General features: G+C 36.3%; 1 protein-coding gene across 1 annotated transcript in view; it reads right to left on the bottom strand.

Annotated features, from left to right (window-relative positions):
- Positions 1 to 15,553, bottom strand: part of USH2A (usherin) — a gene marked incomplete at its 5' end in the record, with an annotated part of 385,998 nt that overhangs the window by 164,703 nt on the left and 205,742 nt on the right. Inside the window, one exon of the mRNA XM_082300920.1 lies at positions 3,806 to 3,985. Within this exon, the coding sequence (XP_082157046.1) occupies positions 3,806 to 3,985 (180 nt within the window). The remainder of the gene's footprint in view (positions 1 to 3,805; positions 3,986 to 15,553) is intronic.

The raw sequence follows: 15,553 nt of genomic DNA, 5'->3' as shown, positions 1-15,553 counted from the left end.
AGGCACTTCACTACTTAGGCAACTTTTTTTCAGAGTATCTTTCATGTTTTACACAGGAAGTAGGTATCAATTCTTTGAGGCTCTCTTCTGTATATAAATCAGCACCAAGTTAGTGGTTTGTAATCCCCAGTAAAAGAATACACAGGGAGATAACTCTGCAATGTGATACAGAATTAGCATCCACAACAGTCTTCAGACCTCTTGTAATGACTGGAAATCCAGTTCTTTTTCCTGCTTTGTAAGTGATGATTGAGCCTCCACCTTCCTGCTTCCCATCAGAGCAGCAGCCTGTCCTTCTTTTAGCACCTATTTTTTCAAGATAATCCATCTTCTTCCCATTCCCTTCCATACTCAAGTTTTGGTGGCCATAGGAAGGGAATAAATGGATTTAACTAGAGTATAAGCTATTATCAGCAGTGATTGCAAATTTCCTTTCTGCTATCTTACCATCCCTTATTACAAAGCAATTCTAAAATAATGGGGTCTTCTATGTGCCACTACATCAGAAACAGCACACATTGAGGAGGAAAATGTATAACCAAGAACTCTGTGCAAAAGATTGTCTCCCAGAATTTTGCAGTTTTATATCCTCTGTATCATTTCAATTCATTTATCTAGTTAATTTAATCCTAAAACAATTTGTTTTCCCGATCTTTTACTGGCGGGCATCCTCAAATTAATATGAAGCACTGGATAGTATATTATTTTTTACAGCTTCTATCAAAGCAGTTTAGGACAAGATAAATAGAACAAATTCATTCTTTTTGGAAAAAATATAAAACTCAAAAAAATTTACTTCTACCTCTGCAGTATGAAATTTGTCACTAATCATTTTAAACTATGCCCTTTTATGCTTCTTCCATCTCTTTTAGCTTTCTATGCAGTTCTTTGATGTAACAAAGACAGTTTCAGACAAGATTTCAGTTCATCTGGAAAAAAAAATGCTTTAAGTCTTGAGGCAAAAAGCAGTGTATTTAAAATTTATATACTCCATAATGCCTTTGTTCTGAACTTGAACATCCTGAAAAACTTCTCCGCTTTCCTTTGCTTTCCGACTCTGAAGATCATTTGTTCTCATGGTTTCAGCTTCTTATTATGCAACAGTGACTTTAACTGGTGGTTCCAGCATTTAAGTACATGCACAGTCATGGCTGACCCTTTCTGATCAATTGCCAATCCATACAGGTTTGACTGATAAAAGAGCCAATTAGATTTAAGCAAATTAAGGGACATCACCAATGTCAACCACTTATTAAACTGAATGCTGAATTCCATGCATACCAAACACTAATGCACCAAGTCCCATTAAGAGTTGAAATCCTAACCCCATTAGTAACTCCAGACCACTACAGGGTAAGGGTCAAAAGAAAGTTTCATATTTATGGATTAACATTTGGATTCAGTTTTTATTTTTTTAAGCTTTCCAAGAACTCTTGAACCTGCACTTCAATTTTAGTCAAGAGCTTAGATAAAATAAATTCCTTATTTCTAAGTTTTTTTTTTTTAAGCGTTGACTTTAAGCATGGCAAATCAGCTTGATAAGAAATTAAGATATATTCAATCAAGTAACACCAAGGAGTTGGTGTTCTCTATATTGTGTGCAATGTGTTTTAAAGTTTAAAAAAAAGGAACAAAAGAAATGCATGTTGGAAAAAAAATCTGTATCATAATTGTAAAACAGTGATCAGCAATAACTTCAAAATGGAATACTCCTTTGTGCTGTGCCACTCTCCCTCTTAGATAATCTTCCGTCCAGCTCCATGAACTACTCCCCACAGAGCAGATCTCTTAAATAGCATTTTTTTGGTATCCTTGAAAAGACAATGCTACATTTTAACACTCATTAAAAGGCTATGCTTTCGTACATAACAAAACCTTCTTTACTTTTTGATCAAACAAATCTTCTAAGTGAAATCTTGGCCACTGAAGTAAAAAATAAAAATCTTTCTTATTTAAGTAGCAACTAGATTTCATTCAACAATTTAGAAAGTGTGAAGGCACTGAATACTGCCCAGTGTAAAATTACCATTATACTCATAATTTAGCATGCAATGGAATTGTGTAATATTCAAAGACTCATTACAATAAACATCATAGTAAAGCAAACATATCTTGTCCTAGATACACACGTGTGTGTCTGTACATGTGTACACGTATAGTGAAAATACAGTGTGTGAGAGCACTTTTCTCATATGCACTGCTTCATTTATTATTCATTTCTCTACAGATCACAGTCCACTGGACAATAGTATGGAAGATTTCTTTAATAACTCTCACTGCTAATTTAATTCTACTTAAACACACATATCCTAGTGAATGCCACATGCTTTTCAGCATGATTTTATGTGTAAATCAGGATAATATGTTTTCAGATCATTAACTAAAAGGAAGCATGAACTAAAACCTATTTAACCAATGAGGTATTGCTTTTAAACTACCACAAGGTCATAAAAAAGATAATTTCAAAGCTATAAGTTTTCTAATTGTAATCAACAACAATCTAATGATGAAAGAAAGTGTATCTTAATGGCTGTCATAAACTTGTGCACATCCTTGCTTATCTTTAAAGATCCTTTACTTTGTCATTTGGTGAAATTTTCACTACCAAATTTTGCTAAGCAAAATTGAAATGTGACACTGGAGTTAGAAATACCAGTGTCTTACTGCTCAGACTTAAATGAGCAGTAAAACTCACATGCAGTTTTATTATTATATGAGAAGGTATATTTGTTAATAGTAGGTGCAACTTGACAATCGGATTGGAAAAGTATAAAATGGGCTGGGAATTGACTTTTTCCTTATTCCTCAGAAAACTGTCATAAAAACGCTGTATCGTATTTACTTCCTTTCCTGAAGTCCCCAAACCCAATCCCTCTGTTTGCAAGCAAACTGTTTCAAGCCTGTGTTTTTGAACTGTAAGGTTGATGGTTTTTCTTTCTTTTTTTTCCTCTTTTTTTTTTATTTTCAAATTATATGTATGTCCCTCTACACTGTTCTTGCTCAACAGCTACGCCACACATCTTTCAAAAACAAGTGTTGTTGGACTCTCACTTAAAAATTCAAAATTGCCTTAAATTAATTGTATCCATTGGCATTTATTTAACAAAAACTAATTAGCTAGGGTGTCTGTGAAAATAAAATGCAAAAGTAACACACCTACATCAGCTATAAATGTAAACTTTCTTGAAAAAAAAACCCCAACAACAAAGCCACAAAACAAAACCTTGCACTAGGGTGTATTTGCTCAATTCTTTTATTTCAAATTGTTATGAAATAATATCCAGACTGGCTTACAGCCTAATTCACTGCAAATCAGCAAATGGGAACTGACTTTCTTACAGCTACACTATTTTGTGGGTTCTCGTTCAATATATTGCCAATGGTTTCTATTACTATTATTAAACAAATTCTCTAAGTCTATCCAGTAAGTGTTCCTTTTCAGCACTTACAACTTTTGCTCTAAAACAGATTACAAAATGCAGGTGAGTCTCTCTGTATTCTTGGGCTAGATTAGCTGTCCATGCCAGAATACACCACCATTCACAGAAAAAAAATGAAGTACATAATGCACTTCTCACCTTCATAATATGCTAACTACACAGCTATGTATTTTCATTTTCTGGTTCTTAAATGGAACAACGTGAAAAATTAGAAGCCAAAAAGAACAATTTTGTGAGTAAGAACTACTAACGCAAACATATTCTTCTGAACTTCAGTCCTCAGCTGCGATAATAAATAACATTTTGTGGAACAGAGTGTTTGTGTAATTGTTACATGCACAGAAAAAGCACTTTTTCATACTTACCTCCTGGAGGCATGACTATGGTTATAGCATCACTTATCAAGCTGCCCTGGCTGTTGGACACGTTCACTTGTACTGTGTAGTTAGAAAATGGAATCAGTCCTTTAATGGGTACCCATACATTGAATTCCTTGCTGCTGCACAACATCCGAGTATCATTTACAAGAGAGTAATTAGCATTATCTGTTATGGAAAAACAAGAGGGGAAGGGAAGGAACAAATGTTAGGCCTTGCATCTGCTACAATTCACTGTCTTTATGAACCAAGTCTTATTTCTACTCAAATGAAGAGTTGCCATTTATACCAGTAACACACAAAATTTTGGTCTATTGCGAAGAAAAAATATTATTCACCATTTCTTCTCCTTTTGCCAGCAGTTTGTGGTATTTGTAGATATTGGAAAATAAACAAACCAATACATGAATCAATCAGTTGCAAAGCTGATTGCTAGATACAGCAAACAGAAGTTCTAGAACAGTTGTGTGGTAATTGCAGATTCCAAACATTAATGGTAATTCTTATGCACATGAAAGACTGGCAAAACCTTTCGAATTCTCTACAAAAACGCTTAACTTAGGAGTTTATAAGCTAATTCCATTGGATGCATAACAGCCATCTGCAGTTACACAAGTTTTCCAGCATGGCCTGCAGTCCCCTCAAAGACAAAAGAAGGATTTGAAGTACTCAGTTTATCAGCTGAAATCATCATAGCAACCTACATGTCCTTTGCAACCCTTTTAAGATCTCAAAATTAAGATAAGACAATATTCTACCCTACAAAAATAGAAAAAAAAACCAACCCTTCCAAAATACCTAGTTAGATTAGAAAATAAAAAATTATATGTCAAGTAACATTTTTTTGACTTCATGAAGACCTTGGTCACATATCTGAAAGCCAAGCTGACTCATTTAAATATCATCTCATATTTTGAATATATGAAGTGCTACATAAACAATTAATATTACTATTACCATCCATCAATTCATGAAGAGCTCTCACACTGAAGTCAGTGGAAATTCTGTATTACAAACAACAGCAGAATCACACAAGTTTAAGTATGAGAATGAGATTAAACAGACTATAACTATAAAAATATTGTAAATCAATTAAGACATTGTCACAGCTAGAAGATTCAATATTTACATCTGAGTCATCTACAAAATCTAAATAAGACAATTACAAAAAACCTAAGGAAATCAATCTTTTATTTTTAAAGGAACACTCATCAGACTTACTCATTTTGATGTAAGTTTCAAATTAACTATTAAAACTGAAATGCTATTCAATCAGAAACAATTTTTTAAATTTTCCATATTTCTATGATGTGCATTAAGGTGCATTTGCAGTACATTTCAGTCATGCTCACATTACATTTTTCCATGGGTGAGTGATCTGGATTTTCCTCTAATTTTGGGATTCCTATGAGCAATCTGGTTCGCTTAGGGTACAAATCCAAGCCATTCCTTTATTTTGGTGCTCATGAGCTGCACTGATGTTTTCAGTTGTTCTACTGGTAACGTACAACAACCTTATTTTCTGAGGTTTTGGGGAGAGGGACAGCTTTGGAAAACTTTTTTATAAGTCTGCCTTGTAGCCTGGTACCTCATTGCTCAAATCTTACCTCAAATACACCCTGCCATAGCACCAGACCACCCAAACAGACTACAGTAGTGTGAAGGTAGAATGATTTCATGAAGCCTGATGGATTTATTTTGGATTTCACTGAAGTTTATCTGAGAGACCCTGTTTTAGGTAGAGCAAGAGAGGCAAAGCTTCTTATCATGCAAGAAGAGCAACCACATTTTACACATTCCACATACAGAATCCTGCAGAAGTGAAGTTATTTTGTCTGAGATTACTCTTATGTACCCAGGCTACTCAACGAGCACTAGAAAAATGCATCTGCATTACTTGATCTCAGCTTTTAAATTGTATATCAAACTATCCTTCTGCACCTTTGTGAAACTGTCCCTGTGTGTGATCTGGGAGAAGATACAATCCAACAAAGCATACTCCCCCTATTATCTATCACAGTTTTTGTGATGTTTGTGACTTATTATTTGTGAAGATCATGCAACAACATTTGACATATATATTCTTAAGATCCTAGAGACATTAAACACTTAAGGACTCAGCTGGCTGTGGAAAAAAAGAGATGCATTTTTCAAACGTTTCACCTCCAGTGTGGGGGAAAATTTAAAAATACAGTGTTAACAGAGCAGCACATAAGATAGATTCAAACCTCAAGCATAAAAGGAATTTGTCTAACAGAAATTTATATATGCCAAATTCATGTGAAAATGAAACTTTTTCTATCAACGGTACAGTTTTAACTTGTTCATATTTTAATTTCATCCACCTGAGCCTGGAAGGAAACCATGTAATTCCTCTGCTGATATTTTTATTCCGTTTTAAATCTTTCTTCCAATGGCTACCTATACTATATTTTAAAAATACAGTTTCGAGTAACAAAAAATGAATTAAAAGGATAACACTCTATTCCAAGTTGCCTGGATAACAACATTAATATACAGTAATTATACAATTAGTTGTAACATTAAATTCTAGTTATAGCAGAGTGATTACTCGGCAATTATAAGAAGTATATAATTACTCAATAATTAGGAGAAGTATGTAATTACATAACCATTTTATTCAGCTCAAAAATGAACTTGCAAATTTACAATGAGATAGACAACATAGCAGCTCAAAATTTTTCATTGCTTCTAATAAAAAGCTAAGGAGTACTTGCAAGTTTCCTAACCCAAATTTTACACAGACAAAAGGTGTTTTATCCCAATTCCCAGCCAAGGAACTCAGTGCTGCTGGCAAGTAAAATATTAGAAGAACATTTTTAAAATGCAGGTCTTGCTGTGGCTGACTTGCAATATGCAGCTTTGCCACTTCTCACTGCCTAAACTTTGCTTTCAGTGGGCTGGAAAATGCAGACACATAGGTTCAGCCTGACAGAAAGTGATACAGCGATAACCCTGTCATATCACTCCATGCCATTCCTGCCCAGAGTGCCTCAGTGTGGACCCAATTTGTGAGTATAAGTGGATGAGGCCTCCATTTTTCCATTTTTCCTGTGTGTTTTTCTCTCCATCCTGCTCCCAAGTCCTACTGTAGCCCACCAGCAAGTGTGCTGCAGATCTAAACAGCAGTTGCCCCAGACAGTGGTAAAGTCCTAAGAGACATTGCTCTACTTCAGACAAGTGGCTTGTACCAGAACACCTCCTCATTTCTGCCTTGTAATTCCTGCCATGAACAGACAGCGGCACTCCAACAACCCTGATTCGCCCACGGTTCTTTCAACGTGAACAGCCTGAAGGGGCAGAAGACAAACTCCTACATCTGGCTCACCACATCCTTCAACACTTAAGGCATGCAAACACCTGTACCAAAAGATGAATCTCAACAGGCAAGCGCTCAGAGACACCATTTTCTATAACGTCTTCTAAAAAACTAAATCCTTTGCAGACATGAAGGGCTTCCCCAGGCTCCTTACTCTTTCCATATTTTTGCATAGTTATGGTTTTGTTCCTTTCCTAGCCTTCCTGCTCAGTTCTCTACATCTCCCCAAAATTATCTGAGGGGCTTCTTTGCCAAAGGCTGCTATTTGAGAAATACTTCTGCTGTTCCCAGTTTATACCTAGTTTATATCAGATCAAAGCATGTCAGTTTTTCAGGAAAAGATCCATATGAAGAAATGAGGGCTAAAGAATATCCATAAATATACTTAAAAGTTATGTATAGTTGAAACAAGTCAAGGAATAAAACATGCTTGCATTAAAAAGACACATAAATACATATTCCACTCAAAATCACTTTTTAAAACTTCTAAGCTTCAAAAAGCACTCTAGCTGGTGAGTATCTGTACTTGAGGGTTCAGTATGGTTTTGGGTGGACACTTTGCAGGGGCTCCCAAGCAGATGTGCATTCCTGTTACTGAGCACCCCTGTAAATAGGTGAATTAAGCTCCTGTGAGTCAGTGGTGCGTAAATTACTGCTGTCCTGGGTCCGTCATCCTACAGAGTTCACTAGATTGAAATAACATAAATGGGTATCCTTTTCCATTCTTGTTATAATCATTGTCACAAGAATTTTAATGCCTCATATATTCCATAATTTTTTTCTGTGTGCTGTACTGCTCTGACCTTTTCAATATTCTGTAATTTGACTGGCTGGCGATTTCAAGTTCTCTCCTTTTTACAGCCTTATTAACTTGTAGGGAAGAGGTGAAATGCACAGCCAATCAGAATACATAATATTGCAAAGGTCACAGCAGTACAGTATAGTATCAGCAGACACAGAATACTGTATATTAGTCATTAGCATCCTGATATCTTATTCATGTGACAAAGGTTGTCAGGAGCGCAGGAAATGGTACAACATGAAATCATTCTCATGGCAAAGAAATAATACAAACTAAACACGTTCATCTCACATTTAAGAACTTTTTTTCCCTCCTAATTTGGCACATCTAAAGGTACTCCTTCCATCAGGATCAAAATTAATGTTTTTAAGGAAAAAGCTAATAAACTGAGATGTCTCATTTTTATGTAGTAGAGAGAAAAAGACACATATTTCACAAGTGTGGGCAAATACCAAGTAATTCTATTAGTATCACTGCATTCGTGGTTAATACCAATCCATACTTTACATATAGTTCCATTATGTCCTGATAACCTTTTTTACATTACAGAATATGTTGTACCACGATATTCAAGCAGACAGAAGCAGAACTATTACCACTGAAGAAGACTACTCAAAGACTAAATGTAGCAAAAATCCAGCTCAATGAACAATTCATATGAGGACCTATACAAAGATTACTTAGTTAACTATCACAAACACTTAGCGTTCTTTTTATGCCTGCTTTGTATGACTATGAGCAAAAGGAGGTTAAGCCTTCTATCTTGGGCCATGTAAAAAGTTAATATCAGATCAGAAGAGCAAAATAAAAATGAAACAGGAATGCACTTTTTCAGCCCTTTTGCCCAGAACTCATCCTCACTGTCACCAGTTTCTGTCCCTATGTTAGTTTGTGTCTCTTTGGTCCCCCATCTTTGCGGGGAAGTTCTGTGACTATGCACACTTCTTTGTGCCTAAGCTCATTCTTTTGTCCATTAGTTTTGCCTATATGTCAGCCTCATAACTATCACAAAATCTACTCTTTTCCTCCCAGCTAAGATTTTTTCCTTCCTTTCTCCCTTTCCCACTGTTTCTAAAGCAGTATTCAGAATAAAAATATCACTTTCCATTAGTTTGATTATTCCAATAGAAAATCAACTGAAAATATTTCCTTGACATTACTGGTGGCTCACTTTTCCTAAGAATTGCAATAATGAACTGCTCTCAAACTGCCATCTCAATTGTTATACTGACTTGTGAAGCAGTTTGGCTTTGAGCCATACCCCTCTTTTCAAAAAACTATTGGGGGGTTTATGTGTTTTGAGAGGAGGCTGGTTTTTATGTTTTGGCATTCTGTTTTGGAGGTTTTGTTTTGTTTTGCTTTTTTCTTTCTTTTTTTCAGATGAGCATACTGCCGATTTTTTGCCTCAATGTCTTGAATCACTATTCGTTCCCCTTCTCCTGAGCTGACAGATGTATTGTTCCTATGGACATATCATGGTCACAGTCCATCAAATGGAGTCCAAAACTTAAAGACTCTCTTAACACATTAAAACTTCACTCTCACGGGCTAGGAGGAGTTGCTGAATGAGTCACAACGGGTCATTTAAAAGCACTGTGGGAAACTGGAAAAATTATTAATCCAATATTTTACTTTTCCTGTAAATAAGAAGAGTTTCACATTATCTGCATTGAAAAAATTTATCTGTTTCCTTTTTCCATGGGAATTAAAAGAAGCCTTTAGTTTTAAATCTGAAAAATGGAAAATATTTGAAGAGCAAGATCAAAATCCGTGTTGGCGCACACAGCAGAAATCTGAAAGCTCCAAGACCCAGATGCAGTTCCTGAATAGTACTGAAGTCATCACTCAAAGAGGCTTCTTACAGACTCAGATTTGGTAGAGCTATCTTAGACTGTCCTGAGATGTAAAGAATGTGTATGTTGTCTGTCACTGACATTGGAAAGGGATTTCTCCTCTCTATTCAGCCTGGTGAGACACACCTGGAGAGCTCATCCTGTTCTGGGGTCCCCAGTACAACACAGATCTGGATTAACTGGAGTGGAGTCCATGCAAAGACGATTAAAGGCTTGAAGGATCTGTCACACACAGAGAGTTTGAGAGAAGTGAGGTTGTTTAGCCCCAAGAAGAGGGGGAAGGATCTTAAAAATGCATACAAATACCTGCTGTGACGGTATAAAGTAGCCAAATACTTCTCAGCAATATATAGCAGCAGAACAAAAGGCAATGGGTACATACAGAAAATATAAGAAATTCTATTTAAACCTAAGAAAAAACTTTTTTACTTTGAAATTGGTCAAACACTGGAACAAGTTGCTCAGCGTCTCCAACTCTGGAGATACTCAAAACCCAGCTGGACACTGTCGTGGGCAATGTGCTTGGAACCTAACCCTGCTTGGAAAAGAGAGCTTGAACTGGTTGTTCCCGAGAGGTGCTCTCTGACCTCAGCTGTTATATGATTCTACGAAAATTTGTAGAATGCTTCAAGAACCCTAAGGCAAAGCAGGGGTAATCATTATGATGAAAGCATGTTCCTGTCAGTAGAAATAAGTGATTATTAGTGTTACAAACACTAAGTAATGTGCATTTATGTGCTCATTAATTCTACGGACTGAAAAAAGAATAAAGCCCACAGCTTGATGCGAGAGCTCACGCAAGAAAGTTAGCACAGACCCCATGGATAGTTAATGACCGCAGCCGAGATTAGGCTGCGTCATGACGGCAGGCAGGAAAGAACCTTTGGTGTGTGGTCTCATCTATCCCTTGGAGCTTTCAGTTCAGTGCTATGAGACTTTGAACTAAAAAAACCTCTGTAATTGTTGATGAAGCTGCCAAGACAAAACCTTTTTGATTTGAATTACTGGTTTTTCTCATTACTCTTTCATAAACACAGAAACATGTAATGAGTCTTGCAACTGAGTCGGTCTCATTTAGACCTTCCAGTTAAAACAGTGTTTTAAGTACGTTAAATCTCTGCTGCAATTATAGTCATCTCCACTGTAACTCAATTTTTCTGCAACAGCACCAAGGGGCATCAGTTCTGGATCCCCCACACCGCACGCCGTACTAAGTGTTTTAGAGACACACAGTAAGAACGCAGCCCATGACCTAAACCAAACTCTGGAAAGGATTCTATGAGTAGAACCAACTTCTCTGTATTTCAAAAAGGTTTCCACTGTCCAAGCACTGATATCCTGATATGAACAGGAGGAAGTGTCCCAGCACAGTTTAGTAATCCAAGCGGCAAAACATCACATTGTACGCAAGACATCAAATAGCAAAAGCATTTGCTGCACTTGCAATCTTAAACTGATGACAGAGCTTATAGTTCCTGATTTCATGCGTTTTGTTTGAGGGGTTTTATAGACAAATGATGAGACTTTATCAAGTTTATTTCATGAGGGATTTTATACACTAAAAAACCATTCAGAAACAGTCAGCTTCAAAACCTTCAAGTTTGCTTCTCCATGGTTAGAACATTTTTTCTCTAGCTGCAGCAGTACATAAATGGAGATTATCACAGTATCTGGTTTCTGAATCTATGCCCATAATTCATGGATGCCAATAAGAATTTTCCATTCTCCAGGGACACTATCAGAAGGAGACTAGCTAAACACACAGAGCAGAACTTGGAGTCTCAAATCCATAATCAAATATCTAGATTGATTGTGTCACTTTCACTTGTATTGATTTCAATTGGAGCAGCTGACCCAAGGGAATAATAAAAATGTGGAATAAAACTGATTTATGAGAAGAAAATAAATCCTTTTGTGAGTGGTAATGAATTGGTACTATTTAACCCTTTCAATCACAAAGGGAGAACACTATTTATTTTTTCAGAATGCTGAGTCAGCCGAAAGAAGTCATATAAAAGAAGTCAATACTGTCAAATGCCATTACACTTAGTTGTAATACTTTGGAAGGAATGAAGCTCTAAACTTGATCTAGGATTTTTGTTTGACATAAGACATTCTTTTGGTTTTTCCAGTCACCTTTCATGAAATGTCATAAATGATGCACTTATAGATTGAAAGAACCACAGAATCACTCAGGTGAGTGTTTATTGCACTTACGTATAAAGCCCTTCCCTCTAGACCATTTAGGGCAAAACCACATAGAGTAACATAAACAGCCACAGTAACTGCACACAATCATCCCTATAAAAGGATGACCTATCACAGTATCTTGATCTTTCTGGTATCACACTACAAACTTACATAGTCAAAACCTAATTAGATTCCCCCTTAGAAAGTGAAAAGGAAAACTTAATCAAAAGCTTGTCAAATCCCAGTTTTCATCACGCTTTCTCTACCTGAGAAAACAGATGGAGTTTATATTAGTCTCTAAAGAGAAGTTTATTTGTTTGAAGCCAACACATAGAAATACTCAAACCCAATTTCTTTATCTGTGGAAGCTCTAGCCAGATTGTATATATCTTGTTTGGGTTATGTCATTGAAATTAATTATTTTGTGTTTAATGTCATAAATTGTTTTTTTTTCATTTAGTACTTACCATAGATACCTAAGCACTGTCAATGTAGCCTTCATGTGGGTTAAAAATTCTGGAAGACATTCATTAACTAAAAGACTGTTTTTGTAGGAAAACTGATTGGCAAATTCCCTTTTACTCAATACTGTTTACCAGAGCCATCTCCAGAAGATTGCTATTATTCCCTAGACTATTCCAAGGGAGTAGAAACAGTCTTAGAGCCTATCCTTCTATAGGCAGTCACTAGGAACTTCAGTCTGTTAAGAACTGATAGTACACTCCTCACAGAAATGGGGTCCAGCCCTATGTGCCTGCTTTATCACAGGAAACCAAATAAATTACAAAGTACATGACAGAAAATGTACACGTGACAAAAAACATAACTATGGGAATCGAGTGATGCATAAGATCAATTAAAACACCATCTGTGGTCTGATGCTAGAGTCTTCACCAAGTAAATGGTCAGATGTAGGAATTAGAGAGTGACTTTCATTTTGCTTTCCTCAGAGACACCTGTACTACAGAAAAGAAAAGGATACCTGATACTGACAGGAATTATGCTAGTAGATGGTGTATTGTGAAGCTGTTCAAAATCTACTGAAGCTCAACTAAACATTACTCAATAATCATCTTGAAGTGTATGCAAAACCAGGAGTTTTGTACCCATGCAAATCAAAATTTAAATGCCGTATTATTCCAAGGCAAAATACCCCTAACTCCTGCTCTGGTGAACAGATTAAATATGGCTATTTCAAAATGGGTTATGCATCCCCTTTGTTCCCTGTCCTCAAATATCTTTAGGACTGGTGAGTTTTATAGGTCTGTAGCTAGAACTAAGAAGACAGAAAAAATGAGAGAGGAAGGAGACGAAATATGAAAAATCTCCTTAATGGTTGGCTTGGAAAAGCAGCTAAGGGCTCCCACAAAAGTATCCCACACTGGGGGTGGGGAGGTTATCTCTCTGGTGCAGAAGGTGGTAAACATTCTGTAATAATTTTTACTCCTCATTCCCAAGCCTTCAGCACAAGACAGGCTAGGAACTTCAAGGAGCCTCAGAATTCCTTTCCTCACTTCTGTTGTCATCTGCAGGTGGTGTCTTCCCCTAGCAAAAATTGCTTTTTGCACTAGGTTGATTCTTAACACTCCCTTTTTGACTTCTGATTGGAGAGGGTACTGAAAGAGCACTGTGCCCAGTCAAGACTATAAGAGGAACTTTCTTATAGAAGTCAAAGGAATAGATGGTCTGAGTTTTACTATACTTATCCATCTATATACTAAATATTAAACTAAAAAGATTAGATGAGCAACATTAGAATGTATACATGTAAAAGTCAACTTGTTTATGCTGTATTCTGCTGTTAGAATTCTCCACTTTGCCAAGACAATGAGTGGGCTGCAAGGAACCTTTCTGGTACACCATCTCCAAATAAGCAGAATAAACAGATGAATAATTTTTTCTTTACAAAAATACCCGATGAACCACCTTGCTGAAAATATTGGACCTTAGATGGTATGTCATCAACAGAAGTTATAAAAAGTATAAAAAAAACCCCCAAGAAACAAAAAAAAACAAAAACCCAAACTGAAAATAACACACATTGATTTCTACATAAGCAACATAAGTTCCAAGTATAACCCTGCAATTTTGTGTTATGAAACTCCCTAAGGACATACAGTTAATTAAGGATTCTCTTTAGGTCAGACTTGCATTCAAATGCATCACAACATCTTGGGGGCCACAGATTTGGATTAATTTTGTGCTAATGCAGTCATCTGTCAGAGGTAAGAAGATAAGAATTCCCTCCAAATGTCTCCTCTGAAAAAGAGGTAATACCTGATTCTTCCTGTCCCAGAACTTAATTTCAGACACACAGATGCAATTATAAATGACCCTGTACTCTATCTGAACCAACCTGAGAATAAATAGGGATGAATGAGGAAACTACTTGAGGGAAATAAGCCTGACTCTGTCACCTTTCTTTCCCCTCAAGTCCTCTGAGAATTGGGAGTGTATCAGATAACAAGAACTCTAACTACTCTTGAAGAGGGAAAAACTGTTTGTGGTCTGGTAGTATCGTATTTTATGGCTTGGACTAACCAATTGCAAACCAAATTCCTCTTTAAGGCTCCTCCCAAGCAGATACTGGGCCTTAAATGACTTGAGGCAAAGCAACTTGTCTTTGCATTGTATTGAGCCCAAGCAGTGATGCCTGAGCACTGCAGAACTGGGACAGAGCCCTCAATTCCTAAAGTCTTATTTAATCTCCATATGCAGTTTGCTGGAAACAAATACTTTTCTGGAAAATTATAACATACCTATATAGACCAAAATGGTGGAGAACATACCCATATAGACCAGAATGGTGAAACAGCCCCAATAAAGTTCGTTCCTGTTTTTTAACAACTACTTTCACAGAGAAAGGTTTTCATAAAAATGAAGAGTTTAATTAAAAACTGAAAGCTAATTGATACAGATTATTTCCCTTGAATACATTGTTAAATCATGGCCAAACTATGGAAAAATCCAGTATAAGTATCCTCCTCTATTGGCAGACAATCCAAACTATCTCCTGCTGAACTACATTTCACACTTGCAGTGACCTTTTCAATCTGTTTCTGATAGTATTTGTTTGACTTTCAGTTTGGTTATTGACAATGTTAACCAGGTGCACACTATTTACCAACACCTTGCCATCCCATCATCTTAAAATAAAAAAATGTCAGCAGTAACAGAATTAACAGCAATGAAAAAACAGGACATGCATCACAAAACATTTACATTAGAACCAAAAGTTGGTAATTTAGAGACACTAAAACATTCTCTCTTGCTTTTATGCATTACAAGCATCCTTTGCTGAAGTATAGTTGTCTTTACTATAAGAAGATAAACATTCTCCATTCCAAAAAAAACCCCACAGTAACTTTAAATCTCTTGCAAAATATTTAAGACTAACTGGCCCCATTAGGGAAAAAAAAAAGGTCTAAAAAAACACAACTTATTTTAACATGGAAATAACCATTAAGCTCTCAGGCTGTTCACTTGAATTGCTATGAGGTGTGCCTATTTTTAAAAAGTAGATGGATACTAAGTTATATGGTATGTTAAAC

Source organism: Coloeus monedula, assembly GCF_965178545.1.
Source record: "Coloeus monedula genome assembly, chromosome: 2".
Taxonomy (NCBI): domain Eukaryota; kingdom Metazoa; phylum Chordata; class Aves; order Passeriformes; family Corvidae; genus Coloeus; species Coloeus monedula.
The sequence above is the reverse complement of the archived record's forward strand: the minus strand, read 5'-3'. Positions and strand labels throughout refer to the sequence as shown.